Below are 13,654 nucleotides of genomic sequence, written 5' to 3'. Positions count from 1 at the left end.
TGCGCTCACTGTATTTAGCTAACTGCTCTGGGATACCAGCCTTACATAGCACTTGACAGGAAGAGGAAGGGAAAATAAACTCAGGATTCAAAAACCAAAGGATCTTCAAGAAGAGGTAAGAATCGTGCTTGTACCTCACCCGGTAACTTAGTACGCTGGGGGCCTCCTAGCACATCCCACATTATTAACAGCTTACAAGCTACAGGGACACAGATTGTAAAACTACCAGAGAAAAAGGTTCCTTCAATTATGCGTATTTCCGTTAGCCTTACATATGAGTAACAACCATAATCCTAGGAACAACAGTGCATCTCCCTGAGGAAACCTTTTAATTGCTTTGGGAAAAAATACAACTAATTGAAGACAGATTTACAGAGTTATCTGGTAGGACTGGGACCAAGTCCAAGGGTTCTTGATCCCTCTGTCACATTAGAAAAGTTTTCCTGTACAGAAGCATTAGAGAATTTCTGTTTCTAATCCAATGCTATCAATAGACATGTAATATTTTGGGCAATCACTTAGAAAAGTTATCACACACCAGGTTGTTTCTACCACATATGGTATGGTATCAACTTTTTACTTCTTGTTCTCTGACCTTCTCTATTTCTGTTCTTCCTAAAGCCACATATTACGCTATTAATATAAAAAAAATCCCAGTTCTGAAAGAAGCAAGCCAGCCTCATGCCCCTTGGCAAACAGCCACCTCCGAACCTGCCATTTGTTGTAACTATGAGTTCACTTAAGGTCAGATTGCAACATTTTAAAATGAACTCACATATTTTCTGAAAAGCACATTACCAGGTAAAAAAAACTGTAACCCAGAAAAAGTCACCAATAACTCAAACATTTCAGGAGGCTTATTAAATAAAAATCCAACTTCACAGTCATGTAAGCAGCAGAGATCCTTATAATGAATGGGCAGAATACACTACAGCACATCAGGAATTACAAAACTAAATTAGAAACCCAAATCTCATTTGCTATAAAAACAAATGGCTCTTTGTTCTTGAAAAGGAAGTTGCTAAAATAATGCAATGAATCACCCTTCTGCAGTCAATTTCTGATGCTTAATCCTTTGTGTATTTCTATGAGCTTATTATACATGCATCAGACATTTCAACATTTTGCGAAAAAAGTGGCTATCCTTAACATCTCATCTCACAGGTTTATGAAGTTAAATTACTCAAAACTACTCTTTCTCCATATAGTGGACGTCGAGGTAAGAGCTAAAATTCCATAGCACATTTCAAGAAAGGTTAGGGAATGTATTAACGTCTTTCTCTTAAATGAATACATTCCAAGATGCAAAGTTGTAGGCCAGCAATGACCCTACCTGAATTTGATGAGAACAGATACTACTGCAGCGTGCTAAAGCACCGTGCATTACATATGCACACAGCCCCTCTGCCTGTCATTTTACCTTTCTCTATCCCTGCCGTACTGGCTCTGGCCGAGATGACATTAACTTTCTTCACACCAGCTCCCACAGTGCTGTGTTTGAGATCTGCCACAAAAGCAGTGCTGACAACACACTGACGCTTTAGCTATTGCTGAACAGCGTTGCCTAGCATCAAGGCTTTGTGTTTCTTACTCTGTGCCCTCACCCTCAGTGAACAGAAGCTGGGAGGAGACACAACCAGGTAGATGACCCACATTAACCAAAGAGATACTCCGTGTCATATAATGTCACACTCAGCAATAAAATGGAGAGGAGGGAGCGCCTCCTCTGTCGCTCAAGTAGAATAAGCAGTGCTCTCTGAACAGAACAACTTGAATTTCAGATAATATAGTAATGTAAGGCTCTCAGCAGACCCATTTGTAGCAAAGAGACAAGAGTTAATTTACTGTAGTGTCAATACAGTACAACAGTATGACAGTACTAGTGCATAAATCATATCTGCCATTGCAGCTCCTCTTCCAAAGTGTTGGCAATATTGATCGTGAAATAGAAACACACATTTTTTGCACTGAACATCAAAGTCAACAGAACAAAACCTGGGTCTGAGGCTGGGTATTTTGTATAAACAAGCCCCACTTTTTTTCTAGGCAGCACCTCTCTCTCACCTTTATGAACTCCTAAAACCTTGAGAATCGACCTTTTCTTCTCCTTTACAGAGCATCTAGAGTTTGCCTGTGAGGCAAAAGGGAAAAGTATCCTGCTTGGCACAATTTTCATTGTTCAAGTTAGATTTTTTTTCAAGCTGAGATTTTCAAACAAGCTTCCAAGCCTTACAACTGAAAAAAATATTCAGAACACAGTCACAAGTGGTTCTTATACACTAATTACAGTGCTTTCTCAATTTCTCACCCATCAGAGGGCACACATCTCGCATATAAGGGGAAGGAGAATGTCTGTGACTGAGTGTGATATTGTTAACAAGTGAATTTAATTGAGAAACATTTTTGCATCTCGCATTAGGTATGAGTCTTAGTTATGGTGATATGTTCATGGGTGACAGGAAAATTATGCCTTACATCTGTAGAGATGTGTAAATGCCTCATTAAGTTTAATAATTATGTTTTAGAAGGGCAGATCCATAAGAAAATCTCTGGTACTGAAAAACAGAAGGGACAATGAAACAACCTTGCAATTGTATCATCACTGACCTTGCTGAATTAATTCACCTGACAAGAAATATTTTTATAAACATATTAATAATGAATATTATAATGTAAAAACTGCATGAATGGGTTACACTATGAAAAGATTATCAAGTAGCCCATGAAATTAGACATGGACTATATTTTCAGATTTGAGCTCAATTCAACCTGAATTTGTACAGTTATTCACATATGATAGAGAAAGCAGAAGTGGAAGAGAAAGGACACTGCTATTAAACATGACACATAAAAGGAAACCTTTTAAGAAGAACTTCTTTTCAATGAAAAAACTACAAGTATCACCTTTGATGGACAAAAATCAATAGCATATGACTAATTCCACAATGTTCTCTACAGCTAAAAAAAAAAAATCCAAAAACCCACAAAACAAAACCCACCACCACCTTCCTGGATGTGGCAGAAGACAAATTATCCCAACAATGAAAAGCTCTCAAGGAAAGCTATACTATTCCATTTACAGTGACAGCTCAGTTTTACACCTAAACAAAGATTATACAAATCTGGGAAACCAAAACAGAACATTATCAACTTCTGCTCACAATGAGAAGGTGGTTAGACAAACGAAGCACTTTATACTAGTCAACTACACATTTTGACACACACGGTTAAACAAAAAATTAACCAGTTTATTATATTTAACATATTTACAAAATAATACAAATTAAAGTACTGTAACTCCATTATTGCATGACAACAAAACCTCCATAAAGGCAAAAGCAGCACAAGAAAGAGACACTCCAGAATATTTAGGAAGTCTTTGGTACTCAAAATATAGTTTACGATGCAGCATTAACTCAATTAATACAGGGCATTAAACACAGACAACGATATGTAGATTTATGCCACAAAAGTAATTTTAGCTATGGCTTTCATTCTTCTCAAAGGCTGATTACTGGACTCGGGAATTGCTTAAAAGCTTTACAGCAACTTCAGGATGGAAAGACTACTCAAAACAATTCTAAAACCAAGCTGTTGAAAATGACTGATGTATTTCTCAACTCATATTGAATTAAACTGCCTCAGAACTATATGACAGCAAAGCACTAAACACTTCACAGGCCTAGAGCCTATTCCTCTACCCCTTGAGCAGGCAAAACTGTGAAAGAATCAACTTTGTCTACTTAAGGAATGTAGGATGAAGCTCACAATAGACAATAAAACCGCATGGCAAAACATGATCAAAGACAGTATACTCTAGTCTACACTGCTGTACATATCATTTACAAAATACGTTTTACGCATAATCTACATATTTACAATGCTCTCAATTGTTCCATCAAGTAACGTACTCAACACAATCACAGTTTACATAATTTTGAGGTAAATCCTTGAAAAGTTAGAGCATCAGCAGAGTTTCATCTGCAAGGCTAAATCTCACAAGTGGAAGATTTCTAATGAGAAGACCCTCTCTTTCATCTGGTCACACAGCAGTGTACGCTAGGTGCAGCAGATGGGTAAGATAGTTGCAGAGACAAAGGGGATTATTGTGAATCCTCTGTGCTGTGCTTGGTTCTTCCTGATGGCTAGGAGGCGGCCAGAAAGAAGCAAAGACTGGGGACAGCCAAAGAGAATCTGAAATGTGTACCGGCAGATTCTGCTCTGTGGACCAACAGTGCACATTATGTTGCTCATACAGTGGGAAAAACTGCACTGCTAAATCATGCAGTGCCTGTGCACACTAATTGCAAGATGCCTATGTGAAAAGAGGATAGGGAAAAGCAAAAGAAGATATGGGATAGGATGAATTAGCGTTCTTGATTGGTCAATGTTACCCTAGAAAGAAAATGCATTTAAGAGCTTTATTTTCTGAGTTTTCAAGCCTGGTTAGACATCATCTAAATACTCAAAACTGCACATCTGAAGACATCACCCACACTTTTTTTAGCTTATAACTACAGCACTGCTGTCCCTCCATAAATACATTAAAACACTGCCTCACCAAGGGGTGGACACCACTTGACAAGCCCTGATGTTTCAAGCTAGCTAACCTAGACACATTTTTCCTCTGGGATGCTCATAACACTGCAACAAGACCACTCACTCATTAAACTGCCATTAGCATCCCAGGGAACAGGAGAGGAAAGGGCACAAAGAAGTCTGCAAGTTCCCTTTGCATTACCTTATAAGAGCACAAAAGGTGACAGAAACTCCTGTCTAACTACGAAATGACAGTTTAGAGTTGGAAGCATCAAAGTTCATCTGAACCAAGCAAGAGGTTAAGATAACAGTTTTGTTCTTGTGAAGCGACATCATCTTGCATTAGTATATTCTCCTACAGAACAGGTGTGCAATATTTATTTAACGTTAATGCTGAAAATTTTAAAACTCATCTTGCCATGACCATCATCGGTTGCATTTTTGTGGTCAGCTGCTTAAATGAAAAAACCTCACACAAAAAGACTTGGGATGACAAAGAAAGGATCCCACAATTCCACTTCGTGGACGCTTCTTCAAGCAATACCACATCACTACACCTTTTTAAAATGTCTTGAATTGTTAGATGATTTAGGCAGGACCTCAAAGTAGTCAGTTAACTAATTATATATGCATGAATGCTATTCATGTTTACTACGTCTTTCCTTCAGAATGTTTTCATGAGTGTAAAACTGCTTGTAAGGTGATAAGTAAAGTAGTTTGATGTTTCAAGACAAGTCTACTGACTATACTTTCTGCCCACTGGAATAACTGAACTCCGTTTTCTGCATGCAGTGATAAGGAATAATATGCCATTTCATCTCCTTGTACCATCACAGATGTTAGCTAGAAGAAAAAAAGACTTATTAAATATTCAGCCATAGCTAGTACTCATGGTGCAGTACAGGGTGAAATGAAAAGGAGCATAAAGAAATTTTCCAGAGATCTTCTGGGAAGGTGAGGGTTGGTCTTTGTACTGATCCCCAGTGATGGCAAACCAGCAGGTTGTTTCTTGCACAGCTCTGGGCAAGGTAATAATCTGTCAGCACAAACTTCTGTATAAATCCCAACATTAAGACTGGAAGGTTCAGACAGACAAAAATGCTGCTGTTTAAATACTTTAGAAGACGAATAACACTTTGAAGATACTAAATTTTTACAATCCCTGAAACTGCTGGTCAGCAGAGGAAAGTTTTTAATTCATTCATCCTCTTCAACATAAGTTGATGGAAACCAGCCCACCTAAAAAGGGGAAAAGCAAAACAAAATAATACATGAGGCACACAAGTTTTTTTTAAGTAGCTGAACTAGGCAAAATAGAGATGCGTCTGTTCAGTAAATATAAGAATAAGATTACAAATAAACTTGACTGACCTGCCACAGTTAGGGTAAGTATCCAAAATAAAAGAATAACTTGCAGATATGACCACTTGGAGGCTAAACCCCACCCCCGCCTAAAAAGCACCTTTTGCCTGAATTGGAGACCTAAGCACTCAGAAAAAAGTCTAGAAATGCCAAAAGCAGATGCAGTTTTACTAGAGGCAGGTTGCTGCTATTTTTTTCATAAGCAGTTAAATATTTAATAGGTTTCAGTCAGGTCCAGGGAATCCTCTTAGAAAGGAAATAGTGACTGATTTGATTGCATTACATGGAGTTAAATTTCACCGTTCCGTTGCCACCACAAGAGTTTTAAATAAGACAGAACTGGAAGGCAGAGTCCAGTGTTTTACACTTCATAAGTTATAATGCTAACTCCATTCTGAAATTAATGACGTGTCAAATAAGGATTATATAAGACATACAGGGAAGCAATGTCATATTTCTTATTGTCTTATCTATTCACTTTAGGTTTTTCACTCAGCCTTCTTTATACCTAAGTCAATTTAACACTCATGAAAGACCTCAAAACCAAACCTAGAGCATGACTGGAAGGAATAACTGCATAAATTTTGTTTTAGACTACCTTGCCAAAATATCTCCAGAGGTGAGTTTATGATCTCAAATCCAGGCTGTGAAAGCAATCAGAAGGAATGCTAACATATAACAGGGCATCCTTTAGGATGTGGGTTGCTGCATTAGAATGAGATGCTCTGTTTTCTTCACATGTAAAATATACATATATATATATATACACACATATATAGGATGACCACTATTTATTCTGCTCCCCTATTTCTTCTTGGCTAAAATACCATTTCACTTTAAGACCATAATCAGACTCATGTACATAAAGAAAAAGTTCTCCAAATTGCACAGGCAGTAAATCTGGACACCTGCTTCAACTGGACTTGCAACTTTCATTTCCAGCTTCCACCCAATCTACTTTCTTCCACCTCGCATTCCTTGACCTCAGCCTTTAAACATAGAAACAGCAGTCTCAAATACTTGTGACTAATCTGCATTAAAGAGCAATACACTAAGATTGAAACAATATAGCCTTTACAGATCAAAACTGAAACTTTACTTCCATGTAAGTCTCAGAGTGCAGTGATTATAAATGACTTTATAAAAATCCTTGCTAAATATGCCACTTCGTATAAGCCACATTTTCAGATCAAAAAAGCAGCCTCCTATAAAAAGGGGGCCAATTCCATTGCATTGTACTCTGGCAGAAAGGTGTGGAAATCATTCTGTGTTAAACTGATAAACAGCTTCCACAGCACCAGGAACCTGAGCTTTTGACCCCAAATACATGTGTGCAACAGTTCAAGAAAGTTCAGCTGTAGCTGTACTATTAATCCTGGTTATTTTCCAACCACATAATTTTGCCCAAATATTCAGCCTGGTAGGTCACATTAAATAATGAATTAATTTAGATGCTGGGAAAGCTGCCTGGCAAAAGGTCTGTCTGGCTCCCATGAAACACAGATGAGAACAGGTTGTATCTTGTCATTTTAAATATAAAAAGAAGGTTCACGATGTAAAACAATAAGGTGTGTTCCTACAAGATTACTGTCAGTGAAGGCAGAAATAAGACAAAGGAAATAAAAAACCCCTTACCCTTCCATTTACTTCACCTCTCCACCAGCCATTCGCACTCATCTTTGTATAAATTTTTACAACGTCCCCTTTCAATAAGGACAGTTCTCTCATGTCTCTTGCACAGAAGTCATACCTGGCTATGGCAATGCCTATCACCTTCGGGCTTAGCACTGAAATGAAACAGATGTTGATATTATTAGGGTTTGTTAATTGAAGGCTACTAAAGCAATGTAAATAGCAGTACTGTAAAATACAAAACAATGATTTCACAACAACGTATACTGGCATTAATTTTATGCAAATCTGAAAGCATCTGCACTACACAGATCAAGAAGGTTTAAAGGGGAATGGTGTAAGAGTTGAACTGATTTTATATGATTTATTTTTTAAATAGTTCCTTCTATTTTTAGAAAAAAAATCAAACGATGAATAAAATATCCTCCACTCTGAAACTGCTAAATACATTTGCAATTATTGTATTTTTGTGCTTCATAATAAAACTTGCTGCCAGTTACAGGCATCAACATATTTTACAGGTCAGTAGCTCCTTTCCAAAAGAATTATTAGCATTTACAGTTGATTTAACTTTAAACCTCTAATGAAGCAAAACAAACAGAATAAGGGGCTGTTCCTTCAAAAACAACTCCCAAGTTAAATATTAATGCACCGAAAACTGGAAGCTAACATCAGCATGAGCAAAAAAGTAAAGAGCTTCCAAAGGAAATTTGTATGGATCATTTGTTACAATCTGCATGAACACTGGCTGATGTAAATCTACTCTTTTCAGGAGTTTATTCTGTAAATCATCAATAAATTTGTTCTACAAAACTTCTCATGAAGAAAAAAGTTATGATTTTTTTCCCTAAGTTTCAGTGAAATTAACTCTTAAAAATTTCAAGCTACACCAATATGTAAGCATTTTGCCAATGTAAAGCCCAGACATTTTAAGCTAAAAAAAGTTGTGAAATATTTTTTAAAAGCAAATGTGAAGCACCTCGTTTCAAAAACCAACCCCCTTCTCCCAAATAATTTTATAGGAAATTATGTTTTCAATCCTGATGTAGATTGTCCAAACTTGCAAAAGAAATCCTCAACTCTTCCCACGAGAGGAAAGTGGGCATGGCACCTAAGAGATAAAGGCCTTTGACTTGAGCAGTTTAGAAAAAACATCTACTACTCCACTGCATTTTGTATTAGATTATTTGGCCAAAGTAATCTTTTTTTTTTTTTTTTTTTTTACTTTTTCTGTTAATGCTATTGCTTTCCTATGTAAGTCACTGTATATAGGAGTTCATGAGCACAAGCAAGCTTCCTACTGAAAAGATTTCAGAAGAATTCATCCAATTATCATGATGGATGACTTAATAGAATGTACATATAAATCATCTCTTTTCTTAGAATCCTTTCCAATTCATTAGAAATTCCCAATTGTCTTTAGGAAACACATTAAGATTCTAGTTTTAGCAATGCCTTCAACAATGCAATACTAAAGTTCATAGCTAGTTGCCTTTTATTTAAATCAGGAACACAAAACATGACAAATGAGCTAGAAAACCATGACAGTTTGAGCTCTGCTTGTATTTAAGATTTCTTCTGACCCCGCTGCAGACATTTCATAGAAACAGAGGCTTCTGCATAATCGTATTAAATATATGAAAATTATTATCATGCATTCCGCAGTAGCTGGTATTGGGTCCGGCTCTGTTTAACAGCTTTGTTGGCAACATGGACAGTGGGATTGAGTGCACCCTCAGCAAGTTTGCCAACACCACCAAGCCGTGTGGTGCGGTCGACACGCTGGAGGGAAGGGAGGCCATCCAGAGGGACCCTGACAGGCTGGAGAGGTGGGCCCGTGCAAACCTCATGAAGTTCCACAAGGCCAAGTGCAAGCTCCTGCACCTGGGTCGGGGCAATCCCAAGCACAAACACAGGCTGGGCGATAAGTGGATCGAGAGCAGCCCTGGGGAGAAGGGCTTGGGGTGTTGGTGAATGAAAAACTGAACATGACCCAGCAATGTGCGCTCACAGCCCAGAAAGCCACTCGCATCCTGGGCTGCACCAAGAGAAGCGTGGCCAGCAGGTCGAGGGAGGGGATTCTCCCCCTCTACTCTGCTCTGGTGAGACTCCACCTGCAGTGCTGTGGTCAGCTCCGGGATCCTTGGCACGAGAAAGACATGGACCTGCTCGAGCGGGTCCAGAGGAGAGTCACGAAGATGTTTGGGGCGGGCTGGAGCACCTCCCCTACAAGGACAGGCTGAGAGAGTTGGGGTTGTTCAGCCTGGAGAAGAGAAGGCTCCGGGGAGACTTTATAGTGGCCTTCCAGCACTTAAAGGGGGCCTGCAGGAAAGGTAGGGAGGGACTCTTGATCAGGGAGTGTAGTGATAGGATGAGGGGAAATGGTTTCAAATTGAAAGAGGGGAGATATAGACTAGATATTAGCAAGAAATTCTTTCCCGTGAGGGTGCTGAAGCACTGGAACAGGTTGCCCAGAGAAGCTGGGGCTGCCCCCGCCCTGGCAGTGCTCAAGGCCAGGCTGGATGGGGCTGGGAGGAACCTGGTCTGGCGGAAGGTGTCCCTGCCCATGGTAGGGGGTTGGAATTAGGTGATCTTTAAGCTCCCTTCCAACCCGAACCATTCTATGATTATATATTCAAATATTTTTAGCTTACAGTAATAATACAAACAATTTATTTTAAAATAACAACAAACTCTGTGTTTAAAATATTATTAGATATATTACAAAAACAATGCCTAAAAAACTCTTTCAGCAACAGATTACGCCCTCTTTTGTATCATGCCGTTAAAGTGTAGTCCAACATTTCAGACTGCTTATGTAGAGTATGCTTATCAGATACTTGACAGGGGACGTACAGGATGCCATATAAAAGAGAACCAGTATCTCAATGTATTGCTTATATTTATAATATAAAAATGCTGAAAAAAATCTATTAAAAATATATTAAGTGTATTTAAGTTCAAACATATTTTTTCCCCTCTAAGCAAGTCAGATGTAGATGCTGCTTGTTTAGATCCTGACACAAACGCTATGTCCTATACCTTATCAGCACTGCAGTAATCAATTTTACAGGGAAAGAGCACATCATGGACAGCAATTGTTTTGGAGGGAAAAAACAACAACAACAAAAAATAACCCAAGAGCAGTTATTGATTGTACAGTCAGTAACAATTTCTGTTATTTTATATAATTTATGCTACCAGTGTGCAGCAATATCACCGGCAGATTTGGGGAAGAATCGCAGGATGGAAGGAGTGATTCTGGGGAGCAGGGTATCATTTCAGATTCTAGAAAGGAGATAAAGGGGCAAGAAAGAAGATTACATGAGGCAAAGATCTGAGAAAACATGGAAGAAAAGAGCTAAGGAGGGAAGAAACGCCTGCAAGAATAATAAAGATGGAGAAAAAACTCTCGGGAAAATTAGGATAGAAAAAGAGAGAGAGGCAGATCTGGGGGAAAAGAGGACTACTAACTCTTTTTAAGTTGTCAAGCCAGAGAGGAAAAGGAGAAAGAAGCAAGAGAAATCAAAACCATATATCTCCTAAAGTCTTGAGGCAGAAAGTAGCAGAATTTAGATTAATTTAGAATCCAACATCCATATTTTCAAATAAAAGTGATGTTCATGATAGGAAATATATAAAAAGAAGCTAGATGAGTGATGGAATACAGGAAAATTGCAGTGCTAATTTCAGAAAAAATATTAACTGTATCTCTGGTGCCATAGTCACAAACACAACTTGAGTAGAGACTATCAGCCCTGAATTCCCAATCACAGTGTCCCAAGATAAATGAAACTTGAGCGAAGACAGTCAGCATGTGGAAAGGACACTGTGCAGATGGGAGAGGGAAGAAACACTAAATGAAGGAGAGAAAGCGAATAGCTACAGGGAGGATGAGGAAGGAGAGAATGGGAGATTGATGGAAAGAAAGTGACCAACAGGAGAATGTGAACGAGAAATTAAAGAGGGGGAAAAAAGAAAAAGCGATAAAAAAAGGAAATAAGCTATTGAGAAAGCAGTAATAAATAAACCTTGTGTATTAGGAGGGAGATACTCAAAGGATTAGAAGGAAATAGAGTGAGAAATCCAAGGGAGGTGAATAAAAGGTACCTGTATGAATGACATAAAACACACTTTTGCTTAACCTAGCCTTTCCTTCTGCAAGCAGGAGGGGAAGAAACTACAGTCAGCTTTGATTCACACTAGAGTATGTTGGAAAAGTTTCTCACTTGACAGCGAGATAGATGTGCTGCAAATGAATTTTAATACTAGTTTGGGCCACTGATGAAGGCACTGGGGTGCAAAGAAAACAGGCTCCGTGCAATCACAGCAGGCTGGTCTAGCTCACGTTTCTGCTTGTGCTTAAATTCCACAAGGGTCAATGTATCATTATAAAAGCTGTGTAGTTGTTTCTCTCTCCTTGTGGTATGGCCTCCTTGTAACTCTGCAGCCATATCCCCGAAGGGTTGCTCTTGCTTATTCGTTTCCATGCTCCTTGAAGCAACACACATTTACTTGTACTGTTTAACCAAACCTCAGTTCTATTATACAACCATGGGCAGCACCTCCAGTAGTGCTCAGTAGTCAGTTTAACCCTTCTCCTGTGTTACCAACTTCCATATCAGCAGAACTCTGCCAGCTCTGAAGACCCTTTTGAAAAAAATACTTGTAATGACATGAAATAAGTATTTGTTCACATAACGTAAGCAGATTCTTTGTCTTTTTTTAAAAGAGATGGTTTTACTAAGAACATATAAAGTAATGTAGCCTATCTATCAGAATATGAAATCCCATTCAAACAGGTAGCTAAGTTTAAATTAAGAATTACTAATCAATATTTTCCTTTAATATTTTGTACTTGTATAAAGAAATATTTTACACAGCATACTGTGATATGCAAGACATTAAATTCTTACTTATTGTTAGCATTTTCTGCTAAAGCAGTTTTTCATAGGAAAAAATTACAATTTGCTGAAACCATATATGGGAATGTGTGATAGGCTTAAAGTACCCCTGAGTCTTGATTGTGGTTCTATAAATGTAGGCCACACAATTCTGTCTTTATAGAACAGATTCCAGTTTCAGTAGGAACAGACTTTATGATCAAGTATTGTGCAGCTGAATGAAAGATATCCTCTTCTGTTCTCGCCCAAAAGGATAGAAGCTCACAGTATTTACCTACAGTAAAGGGACAAAACTTAACTCCTTTGTGTTCTCCGATTCAAATGAGTAAGTGCTTCAGACATTCCAGCTGAATGTCATGACCACAGAGTAAACAGCTATACCAGAATGGCTTTCTGTTCATCTTTTCTACAGAAATGTCCCTTTATATAAATAAATGTCAACCGAAAGAATGCCTTAAAGCTTGGATTCTCAGTCAGTGTTGGGACTACTGAAAGGAAGTACAAGTATCTGCCCCCTCAAAAATCTGTATGTAAGGAGACAGAAATGGAAGAAACAGACTCCAAAACAGTGAACAACTGAGGGGCAAAACATTCAAGAGCAGTACAGGACACAGATTGAAATCCCTGGCATGAATTGAGGGAAGGCTCAACAAATATGCTCTCAGCACAAGTAAGCACACTAGCTATACTACTACTGAGCTGCCACCTACATCCTTTTCCCCTCTAGAAACTACAGAAAGCCTTAAGAACCCATCTCGGAGCACAAAGCAATGTGGTTGACCTCGGTGGGGCAGGTGTAAAACATACTGCCTACTCAGATCTTGATTACAACTACATCCGTGTTCACGCATGCTAGACACCTCCCTTTCCCTAGCGCAAAAGCCAGCCTCAATCCTGACACACCCCCTGTACACAGAGGTGTGTCAGTGTAACGTGAGTGAACGTGGTGTTCTCAGCAGTAGTAGCTCCTTCCATGTGCTCCTAGAAGGCATTTACCTTCCTACTATCAAAATTCTTCTTGAATTGTCCAGCATGCAGTTCACTTCTTTGAAGATTAGGTCTTGGAGACCAGAGCAAGGCATAGCCATACTGATGCACTAATTGAGACTACCACTGCTGCCACTATAAGCATTTTTATGCAGTCTCTTAGTTCAAAACATTTGCATCTATTAAAGCCAGAGATGGTTAATGAGAATAAAGAAAATAATATTTAGAAA

The 13,654-nt window shown here is 38.6% G+C and overlaps 1 protein-coding gene across 2 annotated transcripts in view; it reads right to left on the bottom strand.

Annotated features, from left to right (window-relative positions):
• Positions 1-3,298: 3,298 nt before the first annotated feature.
• The window catches only part of VAV3 (vav guanine nucleotide exchange factor 3), a 175,909-nt gene continuing 165,553 nt past the window's right edge, over positions 3,299-13,654 (bottom strand). For both annotated transcript variants that reach the window (XM_086462617.1, XM_086462618.1), the window contains 2 exons: positions 7,537-7,688; positions 3,299-5,778 (listed from right to left, as the gene is read on the bottom strand). In XM_086462617.1, the coding sequence (XP_086318743.1) occupies positions 5,737-5,778; positions 7,537-7,688 (194 nt within the window). In that variant the 3' untranslated portion in view covers positions 3,299-5,736. The remainder of the gene's footprint in view (positions 5,779-7,536; positions 7,689-13,654) is intronic.

This window comes from Leptosomus discolor, chromosome 3, assembly GCF_034619465.1.
Source record: "Leptosomus discolor isolate bLepDis1 chromosome 3, bLepDis1.hap2, whole genome shotgun sequence".
Taxonomy (NCBI): domain Eukaryota; kingdom Metazoa; phylum Chordata; class Aves; order Leptosomiformes; family Leptosomidae; genus Leptosomus; species Leptosomus discolor.
The sequence above is the reverse complement of the archived record's forward strand: the minus strand, read 5'-3'. Positions and strand labels throughout refer to the sequence as shown.